The 15,755-nt window shown below is 37.4% G+C and overlaps 1 protein-coding gene across 1 annotated transcript in view; it reads right to left on the bottom strand.

The window, feature by feature from the left end:
• Positions 1-7,503: 7,503 nt before the first annotated feature.
• LOC140170893 (uncharacterized) overlaps positions 7,504-15,755 on the bottom strand; it is an 83,498-nt gene continuing 75,246 nt past the window's right edge. The window contains exons 29-33 of the mRNA XM_072194096.1: positions 15,009-15,185; positions 13,813-13,925; positions 12,464-12,726; positions 10,571-10,637; positions 7,504-9,085 (exon numbers count right to left, since the gene is read on the bottom strand). Coding sequence (XP_072050197.1) covers positions 8,356-9,085; positions 10,571-10,637; positions 12,464-12,726; positions 13,813-13,925; positions 15,009-15,185 — 1,350 coding nt within the window. The 3' untranslated portion in view covers positions 7,504-8,355. The remainder of the gene's footprint in view (positions 9,086-10,570; positions 10,638-12,463; positions 12,727-13,812; positions 13,926-15,008; positions 15,186-15,755) is intronic.

Raw genomic sequence — 15,755 nt, forward strand, 5'->3', positions numbered from 1 at the left:
CTGCTGATTAGGGTATGTATGACATTACTCGTATGCTATCTACTCATGGATAAGGGTGTAGAGGAATATTAGGTATGCCATCCACTCCTGATGAGGGTGTAGATGACATACTTGGTATGCTATCTACTGCTGATGAGGGTGTGGATGGCATACTTGGTATGCTATCTACTGCTGATGAGAGTGTGGATGACATACTTGGTATGCTATCTACAGCTGATGAGGGTGTGGATGACATAATTGGTATGCTATCTACTGCTGATGAGGGCGTGGATGACATACTTGGTATGCTATCTACTGCTGATGAGGGTGTGGATGACATACTTGGTATGCTAGCTACTGCTGATGAGGGTGTGGATGACATACTTGGTATGCTATCTACTGCTGATGAGAGTGTGGATGACATACTTGGTATGTTATCTACTGCTGATGAGGGCGTGGATGACATAATTGGTATGCTATCTACTGCTGATGAGAGCGTGGATGACATACTTGGTATGCTATCTACTGCTGATGAGGGCGTGGATGACATAATTGGATGCTATCTACTGCTGATGAGAGCGTGGATGACATAATTGGTATGCTATCTACTGCTGATGAGGGCGTGGATGACATACTTGGTATGCTATCTACTGCTGATGAGGGTGTAGATGATATACTTGGTATGCTATCTACTGTTGATGAGGGTGTAGATGACATACTTGGTATGCTATCTACTGCTGATGAGGGTGTGGATGACATACTTGGTATGCCATCTACTGTTGATGAGGGTGTAGATGACATACTTGGTATGCTATCTACTGTTGATGAGGGTGTGGATGACATACCTGTACGCTATCTATTGCTGATGAAATGGTGTTTAGTCATTTGAATTCATCACTACTATAAAACAAAAATAATGCAATAAGTTATTGTGATAGAGTAATCAACTTCACATGATTTTAAATAATACTGCTATAAAAACAAAGTTTATTTTTCATACAAATACAAAAAAATACAAAAATATCAAAAATACAATTATTGCTGTAATTACTTATAAAACTATTGGTGCATATACTGTACATTGTCAACTTTAATAAGATAATTTGCATAATGAGACAATTGAGATTTTTGGCCTCAGCCTTCGATTGCCCTGTATAATCTACCCATGACATTTACCAATCAATAAAATCATGCTTAATTATAAAGCAGTTACAATGTATTATGTCAATTCATTTCATTAATTCATCCATTCACTCTTTCATAAATGGTTGATCATTATTCAACAAAAACAAAAACTGAAAACTGAAATGCAAACTGTATCAAAATGATGGAACTGGATATGTGACATTTTCAAAAAAAAATTGAAAATATAAAATCGCCAATATTTGTAATGTTTGTTCTACTAATAGAAAGGGGCATAATGACACTGAATGATCTATGGAAGCCAATCCGCCATATTGGGTAGAGCCTCAAACTGGTAATAGACATGAAAGAAAGAATTATGTCACTTTACACAATGTTATGACTCATTCAATTCCTATTCAGATCGAGGGTCTACCTTCAAACTTGATAACAATGCAAGAAATTAATAGGCTGTTGCATTGTCAAATGAAGACAACACACACAACACAAGTTGAGTAGCTTCACTGCTCGAAATATTTATTGCAATGCATAGGTGCTCTATGTCCATGGGCAGAAAAAGCCTCCTATGTGTCTTTGGCCCCTGAATATGTTTAAAGCAAAACCTACTTTTTGCAGTTTTGTTTTAAATATGTTCAAGGGCCAAAGACACACTAGGCTGTGATCACACAGAAGTATACTGTATACGGTATTCACTATACGATATGTGAGTGTATACTACGAATGAGCCGTAAAGTCTGCAAATTGCATTCTGAGATACAGTATAAAATGTGTGTGAAGGTCGTATTCATAGGTACCTCGATTAGGCGCGACATGTTTCTCATTTGATAGCGATTAAACCAATCAATAATCCTATTGCTGAAGAGGATAATAATCTGAAGGAGTTCAATAAACCATAACCCCGCTTAAAGCTTATGATATATATTTTCTAAACACAAAATAAAACAAAATTGATCGGGGGCCGACTTTACGGCTGATTCGTAGTGTCCGGTCACATATACGCTCATTCGATCAGGCTGAGTTCACATAGTATACTCCTATGTGAACTCGGCCTGATTCAATGAGCGTATATCGCATGCACATATTTTTTTGGGGGGCTTTGGGGGCGAGATGTAGATATTTATATAGCGCTTTATGCCGTAAACAGCCTCAAAGCGCTTTACATTTATTTCGCCGTCATTAGATTGTGCCGGAACCACGTTTGCAGCCTACAAATGGCGCAGGGTTCATCAGAACAACGACTGTGACTAACCCTAAAAGCTTCCCATTGCACCTGGGTGGGACGGGGACTCGAACCCACGCACGTCGAGCAAGCTCTCGGATTATGAGTCCAAGGCCGTAACCACTGAGCCACCGTGCCGTGTAGGGGGCGGCCAAAACGAAGGGGCAGCGGAAAAAGGGGCGGCAAAAAGAAGGGCGGTGGAAGAAGAAGGGGCGGCAAAAAGAAAAACTGAAAAACTGAGTGTTTTTCAACTTTATGAGAAAGACACACAAAACTACCCACACACCCACAAGAAGTCCCTTACACACACCCACGTCTGAACATATAACTACCAATTACCCATAGGCTAAACTGGCGACAGCGCTGACAAATCATAATTCGCCGGGTGAGCGCAAAATTTTGATCAATTTGCAGGAGAATATTTTTTTGTGTTTCAACTTGTTTACTTATTGTTTTTTATCTTTTAATAACAAAAATTTAATCAATAGCGTCTAAGACTTGTAAAATAGCTTGTGTGTATTTACCTATTTCATTATGGTAATCCTTTTTAAAAATGGGTAAAAAAAAAAAAATTTTTTTTGTCAAAAACAGCGCATACAACTCACTCACCCATCAAATTGTGAACATATCTATGTTTATTTACTGATATATATTAATTCACTTCACTTTGGCCTATACATTAATGTCCTACCTATGGCTAAGGTTGGTCACATATTTCCACATTGGGCCATTCCATTTAAAATGTGCTCTACATTGTACCCCTGTGGAAGATTAAATAGCTAAAGTCCTCTACAGAGGGAGTACGAGGTTTGAATAGAATAGACAATTGTATAACTTCCATTTGAAATACGCACTCCAGTTATGGAAGGATATTATAGGTAAAGCCATAATACAGAGGGTATACATGTATGGGTTTCAAAATGATGACTGTGATCGTTTACATTTGAAAAACATACTCCCCCTGTGGCAGATATTTCCTAAATCTTCCACAGGGGTAGTGTGGATTTTAAATGGAATAGCCCATTTTACATTAAATCAAACAATATTATGACACATAATTCTGAGTAGTTGCATTATATACATCAAGTGCAAAAAAAATATAGTACTGTTGTGTCAAAATCCATCTCTGATATATCTAGTCCGGCTCCAGTGACACCTCATTAATTTCAAATAGGGCTGTTAGTCCTAGTTTTCATGCCCCTCCAGTGAACATGAACATTAAGGCTAATCCTACCCATGACAATATGCATGAGATGTATCTGGAATTGAAATAGATAATAAGACTACATCGTCAGCCTACTACGCTAATTGCCAAAATAATTTGTTGTTGTAATTTTGAGAATCAAGTACAAAATATACTTCAAACATGCATTTAACCCTATTCTATTACCCCCTTTCAATTTCGTGCCATGCATGTGAAAAAATTATTTACACAAATAAAGTCTTATCTTGTTACAGTTTTGATAATTTATCACTTCTCTATCCACAAAACACCTTTTTTCCTAATATAACTACCATTAACACATCATAAAGTGGTTTAAAATGTTGGAAAACTGCATATTTTAACCATTTTTAGGCCAAATTTTGCCCTAAAATTAGCCCAAAAATGTCCATAAACTTTTCAAATATAGTCCAAAGTAACTCGGATTTCTTTTTATTATATGTAGAAACACGGCAGTGTATTTAAAACTGCATAAAAATGCCACATTGGTGTACTCATACACTTCAAAAATGTAAATCAAAATAATTTTTTATCATATTTGGCTATGAGCTCATTAATTATTCATGAGCTAATTTGCATAAAATTTACATAATTAAATATTAATCTTGTTTTTCTTAAAGCTTAAAGTCCAAGCTTGCCAATGGTATGCCACTTATTGGTTTTTACCCAACCAATAACACTGCAACGCAGTAGTTAATATGATACCTCCACACCACTCAAATATACCACTTTTGTGGGGGTAATAGAATAGGGTTAAACATATTTATTCACCAATCTTTGCACATGTAAAAATGATAAAGATACAAATTAAAGGGAATAATCCAAAATAATTAGGGTGATAATGTAACTGATGTATGCTTGAACCACATTTTGTACTTTGTTCTCAAAATTACAAAAAATGACTTGGCAATTATCGCAGTAGGGTGATGGCATGTAATTAACAGTTCTACTTTTGCTACATCTTACCCCTACAGTAAATTGCTGTAAATCTTTGATGAGAGTGTACTTCCGCGATGTTGACAAGGTGCAGCTCACAACGAATACAACGTGTATGGCAATGGAATAAACATGCATATGACATGTAAAGCACACATACTACGCTTCAGAGGCACCTTGTTAATCATCCCAGAAGTGTGCTCTCATCAAAGATTTACAGATTTCTTGATTAATTGAGTTCTCAAATTAATTTCTAATCATTGTACATAGGTCGACAGAGCCATTATGTTTAATAGCGCAATTAAGAAGCACAGCAGGGGGCACAGAGTTACACCCCTTTCTATCCTGGATAGTTTGGCATTTCTCTTGACCGTTGGTAAATATTGCTAAAAAATAAAACAAAAGGTGCAGATACAAACTAAATATGTTCTGGTTTACACATTTAATAATGTAGAATTCAAAAATAGTAGATCTGGCAAGCCTATCATCCCACCACTAGAAGTTCCTAATGTGGAATCAGAATCCCCATGCAGCCTAAGCTGAGTCTTCATCTCTTTTAAATGGGCATGTTGTGATCCACAGTACAGCCTCATCCCCGCCCCACTTTTCTCATAAAAAAGTTGAGATTTTTTTACCACCTTTTGCTTATCAAAAATATTGTCAAATTATTATTCAGGTTCTGTTAAGAGAACGAAATTACAGCACAGTGGCCAAAAGAACTATGTAAAATATACATAATAAATCATGCAAAATCAGAATCACCTGAAATTTTGGGAATAAACTTTTTTCATGGATATCTACTCAACATACCATAAAAAGAGGATGCTATATCATAGAATCACAAAATACTCCTATACAGTGTTGTATTTGTTAGAACCTTATTTTGCATCAAATTTTGTACCTTCTAACACATGCACACAGGGCTCTTTATGCAGATGCGCAAATTAGGCTGATATAATTTCCCCCCTTCCTTCAAGATCTTAAGGTGGGATGATCTTCGAAATGATATCAACTGCTCAGTGCCAGAATTGGGTAAGTGCATTACATGTAGCTGTCATGTGTAGATGAGTACAATATACTGTGTGTAAATTGCCAAATTCACAAGGCAGCTATTGTACTTACCCACTTCTAGCACTGAGCAGTCGATATGCATCTGTTTATCCCAGGCTTTTTACTGCTTTATAAAACTGCCTGTCCTTTTTCTATATTTTAAATTTTCTATTTTTATTATCTACAATAATAATGCTTGATGTAAATTTAATACCACTGATGAAGTTTTATAAATAAATATATAAATAAATACTTTTCTGTGCAAGATTGATAATTACTGAATTTAACCCAAATATTAGTGCCTCGGTGTTTAAGTCAGTCATTTTCAGCACTTTTACATTGTGAAATGAAAGTCACAGTTGGGAATTCACACATATCGACATTAAAAATACAGGTTATATGAATGCAAAATCATCATAAAATCCTAAACTGCAAGTAAAATCATTTCTTTTGAACAATTTCTAGTGAAGATCATTTTACTTCAGATATTTGATGGAATTTGTTCATTCAGGTGCATTGAAAAGAGGCAGTTGTCACTCAAAAAATATGCAAGGGGCATTTATTAGCGATTTAAATGTATGTATTTAAAATGGGTTTGGAATTAAATCTAATATTGGAACTTACTTTTTGCAACTATTGCGACGTTGCGTCTGGAACCACCAGACTTCATCAGGCAACTGACCCGTTGGACTGGTCACGTGATAGACGCAACGTTGCAATAGTTGCAAAAAGTAAGTTCCAGTATTAGATTTAATTCCAAAACTCTGTTTGAAACTACTGGATGACTAAGAACATTCACTCATTTTTAAAATGGGTTTGGTTACTTTTTCAAACCTTATATTTTTGGCATATTTGTAATGTTTGCACATGTACCAACTTGCATTTAATTTGATTCATCCTAATTTGTTGTGCCTTTATATCACTCATAGAACACCACAGTTGAGTGGCTAAGAAGATATTAGAGAGCTTGCGAAATGGCGTTACTTTAACTTTAACGTCTAGAGGATTATAGAGGATTATGTATTCAAAACCACCTTGGTTTTGAATACATAATCCTCTATAATCCTCTAGACGTTAAAGTTAAAGTTAAAGTAACGCCATTTCGCAAGCTCTCTAATAATTGGGTTTTCTTTCCTTTTACCTCATTAGTTTGTCTTAAATGACCAGAAAACTTTCCTGATAGTAAGTTGCTACTAATATTTTATAATATTTGGCAAAGAATAATGCAATTAAAATTTGACCAAAATTGTATATTAAGAAAGAAAGAATGAGAAAGAATGAATCTTTATTTCCATAATAAAAAACAACAAAATACAAAGAAATCAACATCATAAAAATAAAACAGACAATTATGGAGGAGATGATCGAAAGGCCAATAAGGCCAGCATTGAACATCCCCTTACACAACTAAATTAATACAACAACAAACAAACAGAGTATATTAAGCCTATCACACAAGAACAAAAAAGGGGCTCCAAGAACTAGTTGTAAAATGAGATTAGCTGTGTTTTATATTTGTTTCGAAAATGTTTGATTGAGTTTGCTACTTTAAGGTTATCGTTCAGGGAATTCCATAACAGTGGGCCGGTAGTCCTGATTGAATGATCAGTGAATACTTTCTTGTTTCTTGTTTGATTATACTTATTACTGTTTCTTGTGTGATAGCTATGAATATCGGATCGTTTTAGAAAGAAACTGTCAAATGAACATGGCAGTTGTTTAATAGAATATTTATACATGTATACACCTAGTTCTAGTTTGAATATATCATATACATTGAGCATATTGAATTTATGAAATAGTGGTCCAGAATGGCTTCGATAATGGCTATTTGAAATAGTTCTCATGGCCCATTTTTTGAGCAAATGTATTTTATCAAGATATGTTTTACATGCATTCCCCCCCTGTAAGTATACCATAATTAATATAAGGCAAGACGAAGCGTATAATAAAGCGTGTGCAAAACACGCCCAGGTATAAAAAATTTCAACTTGTTTATCATACCTATATTCCGTGAGATTGTTTTTGAGATTCCGTTGATATGGTTTTTCCATGTGAGATTTTCATCGATAATTACACCTAAAAATTTGGTTTCGGTTACCCTTTGCAAGTTTGTACCATCCAAAGTAATATATCTGTTTTCTTGTGAATTATTTATCGAAGTCATTCTAGGGGTACCCATAATCATGTAATTAGTTTTACTAGCATTTACAGAAAGTTTGTTTGCTTTAAACCAGTTACTCACTTCGGATAACTCTTTATTTATTAATGACATTTGATTAGCAATATCATTGCTTGAGTATAAAATTGTCGTATCATCAGCAAACAATACAAAGTCTAATTAAGGGTGGTCTTAACCCTGGAATTATGGAAATGTTTGGGCCTCATAACTGCTGAATTGTTGGTCTAAAGAATATAAAAGTATACATTTTTAGAATGGCAAAGACTTGATGAATTCATCTATGAGGACAAATTTGGGCCAAAATGCTCATTTTTGGAGAAATTCCCCAAAACGTGTGTTTTTATGGCTCAAATTTTTTCGTTCAACTTAACAAAAAATTTCTTTGGTCAAAATTTTTTTTTTTAAACTAGATAAAAATATCTAGGAACAATTTTCGCCCAAATTTCAAATATTTTTGGTGAAGTTGGTCAAAATTCAAAAAAATATAAAAACACTTTTCCTAAATATTTTTGTCTAGTTTAAAAAAATTAATTTAAAAAATTGGCCCAAGAATTTTTTTGTTATGTTGACCGAAAAATATGTACTGATGAGTGAATGGATCCATCAGGATATAATCAACAACACTTAGTGGTAGCCATTATCACCATAGCTTCTTTGATTCATTGGAATACTACTACCATCACCATCAGGAGAGTATCCACTGCTCACATTCGCACTGAAGTCACTATTATCATATCCACTCGACGCAGTCTGGCCGCCTCCGTCAGAAGCATGATAACGTGCTCCAGCTCCTCTACCCATACCAGCCGAGGATGGGTATCCACTGCTTGCATTCGCACTGAAGTCACTACTACTATATCCACTCGACGCAGTCTTGCCGCCTCCATCAGAAGCGTAATAGCGTGCTCCAGTCCCTGTTCCTGTCCCTGTACCAGCCGAGGACGAAACGGGGGCACTACTCCTCCTCCTATCATCATCTCTCCGGCAGCAGCACCACGCCTTCCATGCTCTCCTTACCTCATTCTGACGAACGCAGAACAACAGGAAGATAAAAAATCCTTGCAAAGAGTTCAGTACGCAAAAGATGACCTGGAAGACAAAATTAGCGCCCTCTATAATTGTGAAGAAAGCGGACACCCACGTCAAACCGAGTAGTATGGAAATAATGATTGCGTTCTGTAGACGTTTGATAGTCTCTTTCCTTCTCTCTTTCTCCGTGCGAACAGAGGATTTTCGTCGTCCGCAGGTGAGTTTGTAGTTGACCATCACGAAGATTATTAAGTTGAAGAGGAGGATCAGGCCTATCAGTAGCAACTGTCCAAAGTAGAACACATTGCCTACGTTCATGAAACAGCTGAAATGGGAATAAATACGCATTTGTATTTTAGAGCAACAAAATAATTTGAGATTTTGCATGATTTTGCAAAGACTAATTCAGATACCAAATGAGCTGTTCTATCTGAAATATACACCCCCTGTGAGATCATGTCACAAATTAAAGTTGAAAACTGTGGAAAAATAACAGAATCCAGTTGCACTTTACACAAATTTGGCTTGTATTTGAGAAATTGTGTTTAGAATTCCAAAAAATCTTTTTCACATAGCTGTATTTTGATGAAATTTGTTGGACCTGGAATGCTTTAAATGGTTGAATTGGTTTGAATTCCAAAATATATGCTGGGTGTATGGTTTTCAAATGGAATAGCCCATTCAATGATTTTTTTTTCAAAGTACACAGCGTCGTTGGGTAGGAAAAACCTTGTATGTGCATTTGGCCCCTGAACATGTTTAAAACAAAACTGCCAACAGGTTACATCAGAGGTTTTGCGTTAAACATGTTCATGGGCCAATGACACATAAGCGGTTTTTCCTGCCCAACGACGACATATACATTCTAAATAGCAAATTGTACACAGCAAGAATCAGTTGAAATTAATTTTATAAAGCTTTAAAAGTCAAATATATAATGGTGTTCCAGGGGCTTCAACTTCTACATGCTGGCTACTATATTATTATGATACACTTAATATCAATGGGCAGGCTCCACTGAAAATTTTCCATTTAAACATTTAATTGTTGAGTAATTATTACTAAGAACACTCTACAGAATCTGAAATTAGTAATAAATCGACAACCCCCCCCCCAAAGAAATTCTACGGGCCTGACCAACCCTGATTTTGTATTTCAGGGTTTTATTGTTTTGCTGTATGCAAGTAAAAACAACTTTTTTTGGCTGATGTGTACTGATTTTGACTGAAATTTAAAAAACAATATTTCAGAATAGTCAAACTTTCTGTGATTTTTTTACGGTTTTTAAAGCATTTCCAAAGATAAAAACATCCTGGCTGGCCCTTCTTGGAAAGTCTGTCCACCCATAGAACAGGTACGTTTTTTGTCGGCTAACCTTTTAAAATATTTACTCTACTTCTAGCCCTCGAATTAACCCACGGCACCCATGGCATTTTGCCGTGGGTGCCCATCCCCACTGCCGTAATGCCCTCAAAATATCATGTCCTTTACCCAAAGCAGTCACTTGCCGTGCCCTCTAATGAAGTTGCTGTCGGTGCCGCAGCCCTGCCCCTTCATTATAAAATCATCTATCTATGTTTGTGTGTGTTTTCTTCACTTTTGAGAAATTGCCTTGGTGCCCTTCTCAAATTTTCAACAGTTGCCATGATGCCCTCTTGAAATATTACAAACTGCTGTGCTGCCTTGCCTTTTCAGTGATAATCCAAGGCAATTATCAACTTGCCCTACAAAGGTTGCCGTGCCCCTTCAGATCCTTAATTCGAGGGCTGTCTACTTCAACCATCATATACTGAGCAAATTCAAAACTTACTGAGACTCGTTTTCATAGACCTTGTAATCCAATGCTGCAGACACAACTACTACAATAAGTGGTGCACCTGTCAAGTACAGAAAAGAAATAAAACTTAACTTGCATACTGTCTAACAAAAATATCATTCTATTCCCTCCCGAAGAAAACTTAACAAGGTAAGGTAAAAGTAAAGGAGACGATCCTGTATAAACAGTGATCGGAGTGCCCATCTCTCTTTCATTGGCGATTGGGCCAGACTCCTCCATGTAATGGTGCTATAGGGGGATCGCTACACCTCCTCCACAGCGAGTCTGTTACCTTCCCAGCATTTAAGAATGCCGGTACCCATTTAAACACCTGGGTGGAGAGGAGTAATCGAGATAAAGTGTCTTACTCAAGGGCACAACACGATGGCGTCGCCGGGGCTCGAACGTAGGCATGTGTACAACCTTTCGATTATGAGTCAGTGCCCGTTCCGCTAGGCCACCGTGCTCCTTAACAAGTATAGTACCTAACATACTCCCTCCCAAATACCACATTTTTCTTTCAACTCCCGTATTCATTCCAACAAGCGCCCAGGGTGCTTCACAAAGTCATTATGGGTGGGCGCTTATTTTTTACCTGGTTTTTAGTCATCAATCACCGTCTGAAAGTATTTAGTTACTCTCAGTTAGTGCGCCCTCATATGTGTCTTAATTTAATATTATATTGACAAAATTTTTTTGAGGGCGCACTATAAAGATGGCCGCTGCCGCGCCGGCAAAAAAATATGAATTTGAGACAGAATTAGCTCAAACTTGGCCTTTTAAAGGCATTTGCAGGTGGTTATTGTGAAGTATTTTTAATATCTATACATCTGCATACCATGAAATAGCGTCATAATTTAATTTTGGTGAACATTTTGGATACTTTTGATGCTCAATTTCCCTCATGCATGCATGTAAAATCCCTCGACAGGTAAGCTTACTGGAAGTATTTTGACAACATTGGATGGGCGGTTAATAATTTCATATTGTGTTTGTTGCAAAGTCGCTGGGTGGGCGTGTATTGGGGCATGGGCGCTTATTGGAACGAATACGGTACGTCCATTCTAAATCATCCCTCAACCTGCCCAACAGTATGGTATTTTCTATGCCATTTGATCCTGTCCATACTTGCATCTCTGAGAATCAGATTTTCAAGTGATCAAAAACCACTAAATACGGTTGCATGCTGCTTTTAGTTAACTATGAAACTGCAACCCTGTGTAAATTGATTCTTTCCTATATTTGGGGAAAAATTGCTCTTTTACTGATTTCTTCAACCCCCCCCCCCAAAAAAAAAAATTGACTCCAACATGTAAAATTTCTATCGAGTGTGCAAGTCAAGCATGGTGTTCTGTCTTCACTTTTGCTGGGTTTGGGTTTCAGCCAATCCCAGGTAGCTTTTGTGAATTTGGTTTTCAGTCCATAATCATTATTGCAGCTCTTGTCTGGGTACTCCAGTTTTCTTCTCTGGGTACTGCGGTTTCCTCTCTGCACCTGAAACTGCTATATGGGCTTTTTACCCAGTGCACATTATTTGGAATGGTCTCCCATATTGATTATCATACATAGAGGTTTTGGAAAATGGTGCAAATGGCCTGATAATCGACAAGTGGCAATAAATCTAAGCATATAACCTAGCACAACCCCTGAAGTATTGTTTTCAGACAATAGAATGAGTCATTTTTACTGTAACCCAGGGGTTCTAAACAGGCACCCCACGAGCCAAATCCGCCCGCCAAACAATGCTATTTGGCTAAAATGTGAATGAAAACTGGGAGAAGAAACAGAGGTTTTATTTGACGATGCAGCATGCATATTTGACATTTGTATGGCCCCTTTTGCGACCCTCAAACATAAAAAGTTCAGAACACCTGCCATAATACTTACCCCATGCAATAATAGATGCTTTTAACAAGAACCGATGAATATGAGCATTAAGAACTTGTACAAACAGCATGTACATATTAACAGCTTCCACAGCCATCCACATCAAGGAAGCCAGGGTGAAATAGTGCAGTAGAATTGCCACTATGATGCACCCAATCCTGGAACTAGTGCCTTCAATGCCGGCTAAGAACACAATGTACAAGCCAATGAGAGCAAAACACAGACTGAGGAGGATACGCTGAGGCTGGGCCCTACGCAGTGTCCTGTAACAGGGCAAACAAGAATAACAATCAATATAATAATAAGTCCTTGCTATAAGAGGTTCATTGGGTGTGTAGAAACTCCTAAAATATATTTCATCTTGTCAAAACCAAAACTACTGACCTAACAGTTTTGACCATCTTTGAGTCCTGTTTGTCAGACCAACTTCTGTACACCAATAGAGGGTGTACTAACACCCAGAAGAGGATCATATATGTGACTAAGGTAATTCCTTGAGATGGAATGTAATTCAGGAGCCCACTGTTACCTTATGCATGTAAACAATGTCAATGTGCCCAGAAGTTGGTGTACATCACTTTAAAGATGACCATCATGCATGCAACATGGTCAAAAATGTCAGTAAATCATTTTTGGTTTTGACAAGATGGAAATGTATAGCATGAATAGTTAGTGCTATGGCAAATGAGATCTGGAAAATATTCAGTATTTTGAACCATTTTCGCTGAAAGACCCATTTCCTAAAACAACATTATTCCTGAAATCAGAAATTTCCAGAACTTACATCCCTGAATTAAAAAACAAATGATGAACAATTTTAAAGGTAGCTTTGGCAGCAATGACATTTTAAGTACAGGTTGTATGTCACTGTTTAACCCTATGAGCATTGCCAGCCCATTTAATCGGTCCTTCATAGTATAACAGTAACGGAAAGAAAAGTGCAAATGTTCATCATTTTTCGGCACAAATAATTTTGTCATAAAAGATGTCACAGACATAAACTTTAATCTCCTAATTTGCATATAACTGCCATGCCTCCAGCTAGCTCCTCCTGTGATTGGTCCTTTATCTATCTTGGTTTATATCTAATGTATATAAGTGGAGTTTTATGGCTATGTTATGTTGGGATGAAGATAATGCCAAGAACAAAAAATACTTGATCCAATGCTCCATTTTAATCAGTAGCGGCAGTCAGGAGCAGTTGGTGACTCGAGTTATGTTGTTGAGTTTATGTTTTGTGAAGTATGCACACCTGCTAACTGGGCTGTGCTTAGTGAACAAAAAACATATTTACTAGCTGTGAACATCAAGATTATACCAGTGTAAAAGTGCTAATAAAGTATACTAACCGTATGGCAAGGTATGTAATGATGGTAAACACCAAAGCAGCTATTGAGATGGCACAGCCAATCTTACTGACAAGATCTAGAGCTAAACTCTGTTTCGTCTGACCATGGATATCCTATAAAATAACGAAAGAAAAAGTTATTGTCCCCTGATGATGAGTGTGATGCTTATAATCACTACAATCACAGGAAAGCTTGTCAAATGACCATAGTGGCACTCCGGATACCATTTTTCACCCCGATGCACAGTGTCATCGTCCCGATATCTTCATGGCAGAAAATGCCATGGTAGGGTGAATCCACAGCCACGAATGGGTGTTCCCACCTGTTTATAAAACACATAATAGGCTGAAGGACATCCGACTAAGGCTAATGACATTAGCCTGTGACTGACCTCTGTGCGGTCAGCGAGCATACATACGCCATTGTCATATGCTTTTAACTGCCTTTATGATAGTCTCCTACACAGTCAGTTTGTGTCAGTCGGTCTGACACTCGTCGATCCTGTATGTTCGTGATAGCCACATACAGTCTGGCCCGAGACTACCCCCACGAGGGTCTATGCTGCGCTATATAAAATCTGATGATTTTGGTCACTTTTTCAGCTCAAGACGCAAGCTACTTTTTCAAAGCGCAACCTAACGACGATAATATATGTTGAACATATATGTTCAAGTGCAAGGAACCACATCTTGTTTCTTTATACGAAATCATTTACAGGAGATATTCATCATTTTCCACGCCGGTATCAAAAGATTTATCGTCTGAATATCAATCGTGCATAGCACATTTACGTGTGTCGATCCCGTGTATTCATTTCAGTGTCCCTGGCTGTACTAATGTAATTATTAACCGGGCGATGTCGGTGTGCGATGTGGCAGTGACGTACAAAGCGTTGTGCAGCTGCATGTATTTCGCGGCGTCTTTAAGTACATGCAAACATTAGCAATTTGTAGCTGCGCCCAATGAAATGCGCACTGAAGTCACTACCACATCAGGGTGGAAAATGATATATCTGTACCAGGTATGCGACATTCTTTAATATTATTGTAGACTAGTCTACTGTGCCATTACATGTACAACCATATAAAGCAACTAATACTGGCTAAACTGTTGAATACAATATAAAATCACACCAAGTCATGGTTTATTATGTGTCTCTATTGTATGCTGCATTCAGCAGTTACCGTAATACTTACCACAATCACAGCAAAGCTTGTCAAATGATCACATTGGCAGACCACTCTATCTGTGCCAGGTTCTATGACTCTCTCACACCCCTCTTCAGACCAGTCCCCTGTGCCTTCAAGCAGACTCCAGTCCCAAAAGACACACTTGCTTTCGACTATTTCTTCATCATCCAATAACCTCTCATCCTGTTTGAAAGAATTGAATTGAGATTTTAGTTTTTGAACTATTATTTTTCAATTTTGACAGATGGTAAAAAAGTCTACATGTTATCTATAAAATCATGGTGGCCAGCATCTCACGGGGGAAGAGGGAGGGCGAGGGGAGCTTCTCCTCTTCCCCAACCTTTGTTTTAAACCCACTAAGGTATAGAACATTTTTGTTTTGGCTATAGCCCCTCTTCAGAAGGCCTTATTTTTCAGCTCGAGTCAAGTTAGTGCACAAATTCAATGCAGGCAGCAAGTCAATACAAATCTGTCGAGTCATGCAAATCATTTTGAGTCAAGTCCCAAGTCCCAATTCTTTACAAGTGACTCAACTCACTACAAATTCAATGGAGTTGAGTCGATTGCAATATTTATAGCTCATCATGAATTTAACAATCCCAAAGTATTATAAACCTCTCTTTACAACATGTGCAGTTTCTTGTATGAAGTACTAAGCCCAAAATGGTTCTGCACTGTGAAAAACGTAATAACATCACACCATCATCTGGAGTAACATAATAAGAATGATTCATGGCAGTGGTTCTCAGTAGG

The sequence above is a fragment of the Amphiura filiformis genome, chromosome 15 (genome assembly GCF_039555335.1).
Source record: "Amphiura filiformis chromosome 15, Afil_fr2py, whole genome shotgun sequence".
NCBI lineage: Eukaryota > Metazoa > Echinodermata > Ophiuroidea > Amphilepidida > Amphiuridae > Amphiura > Amphiura filiformis.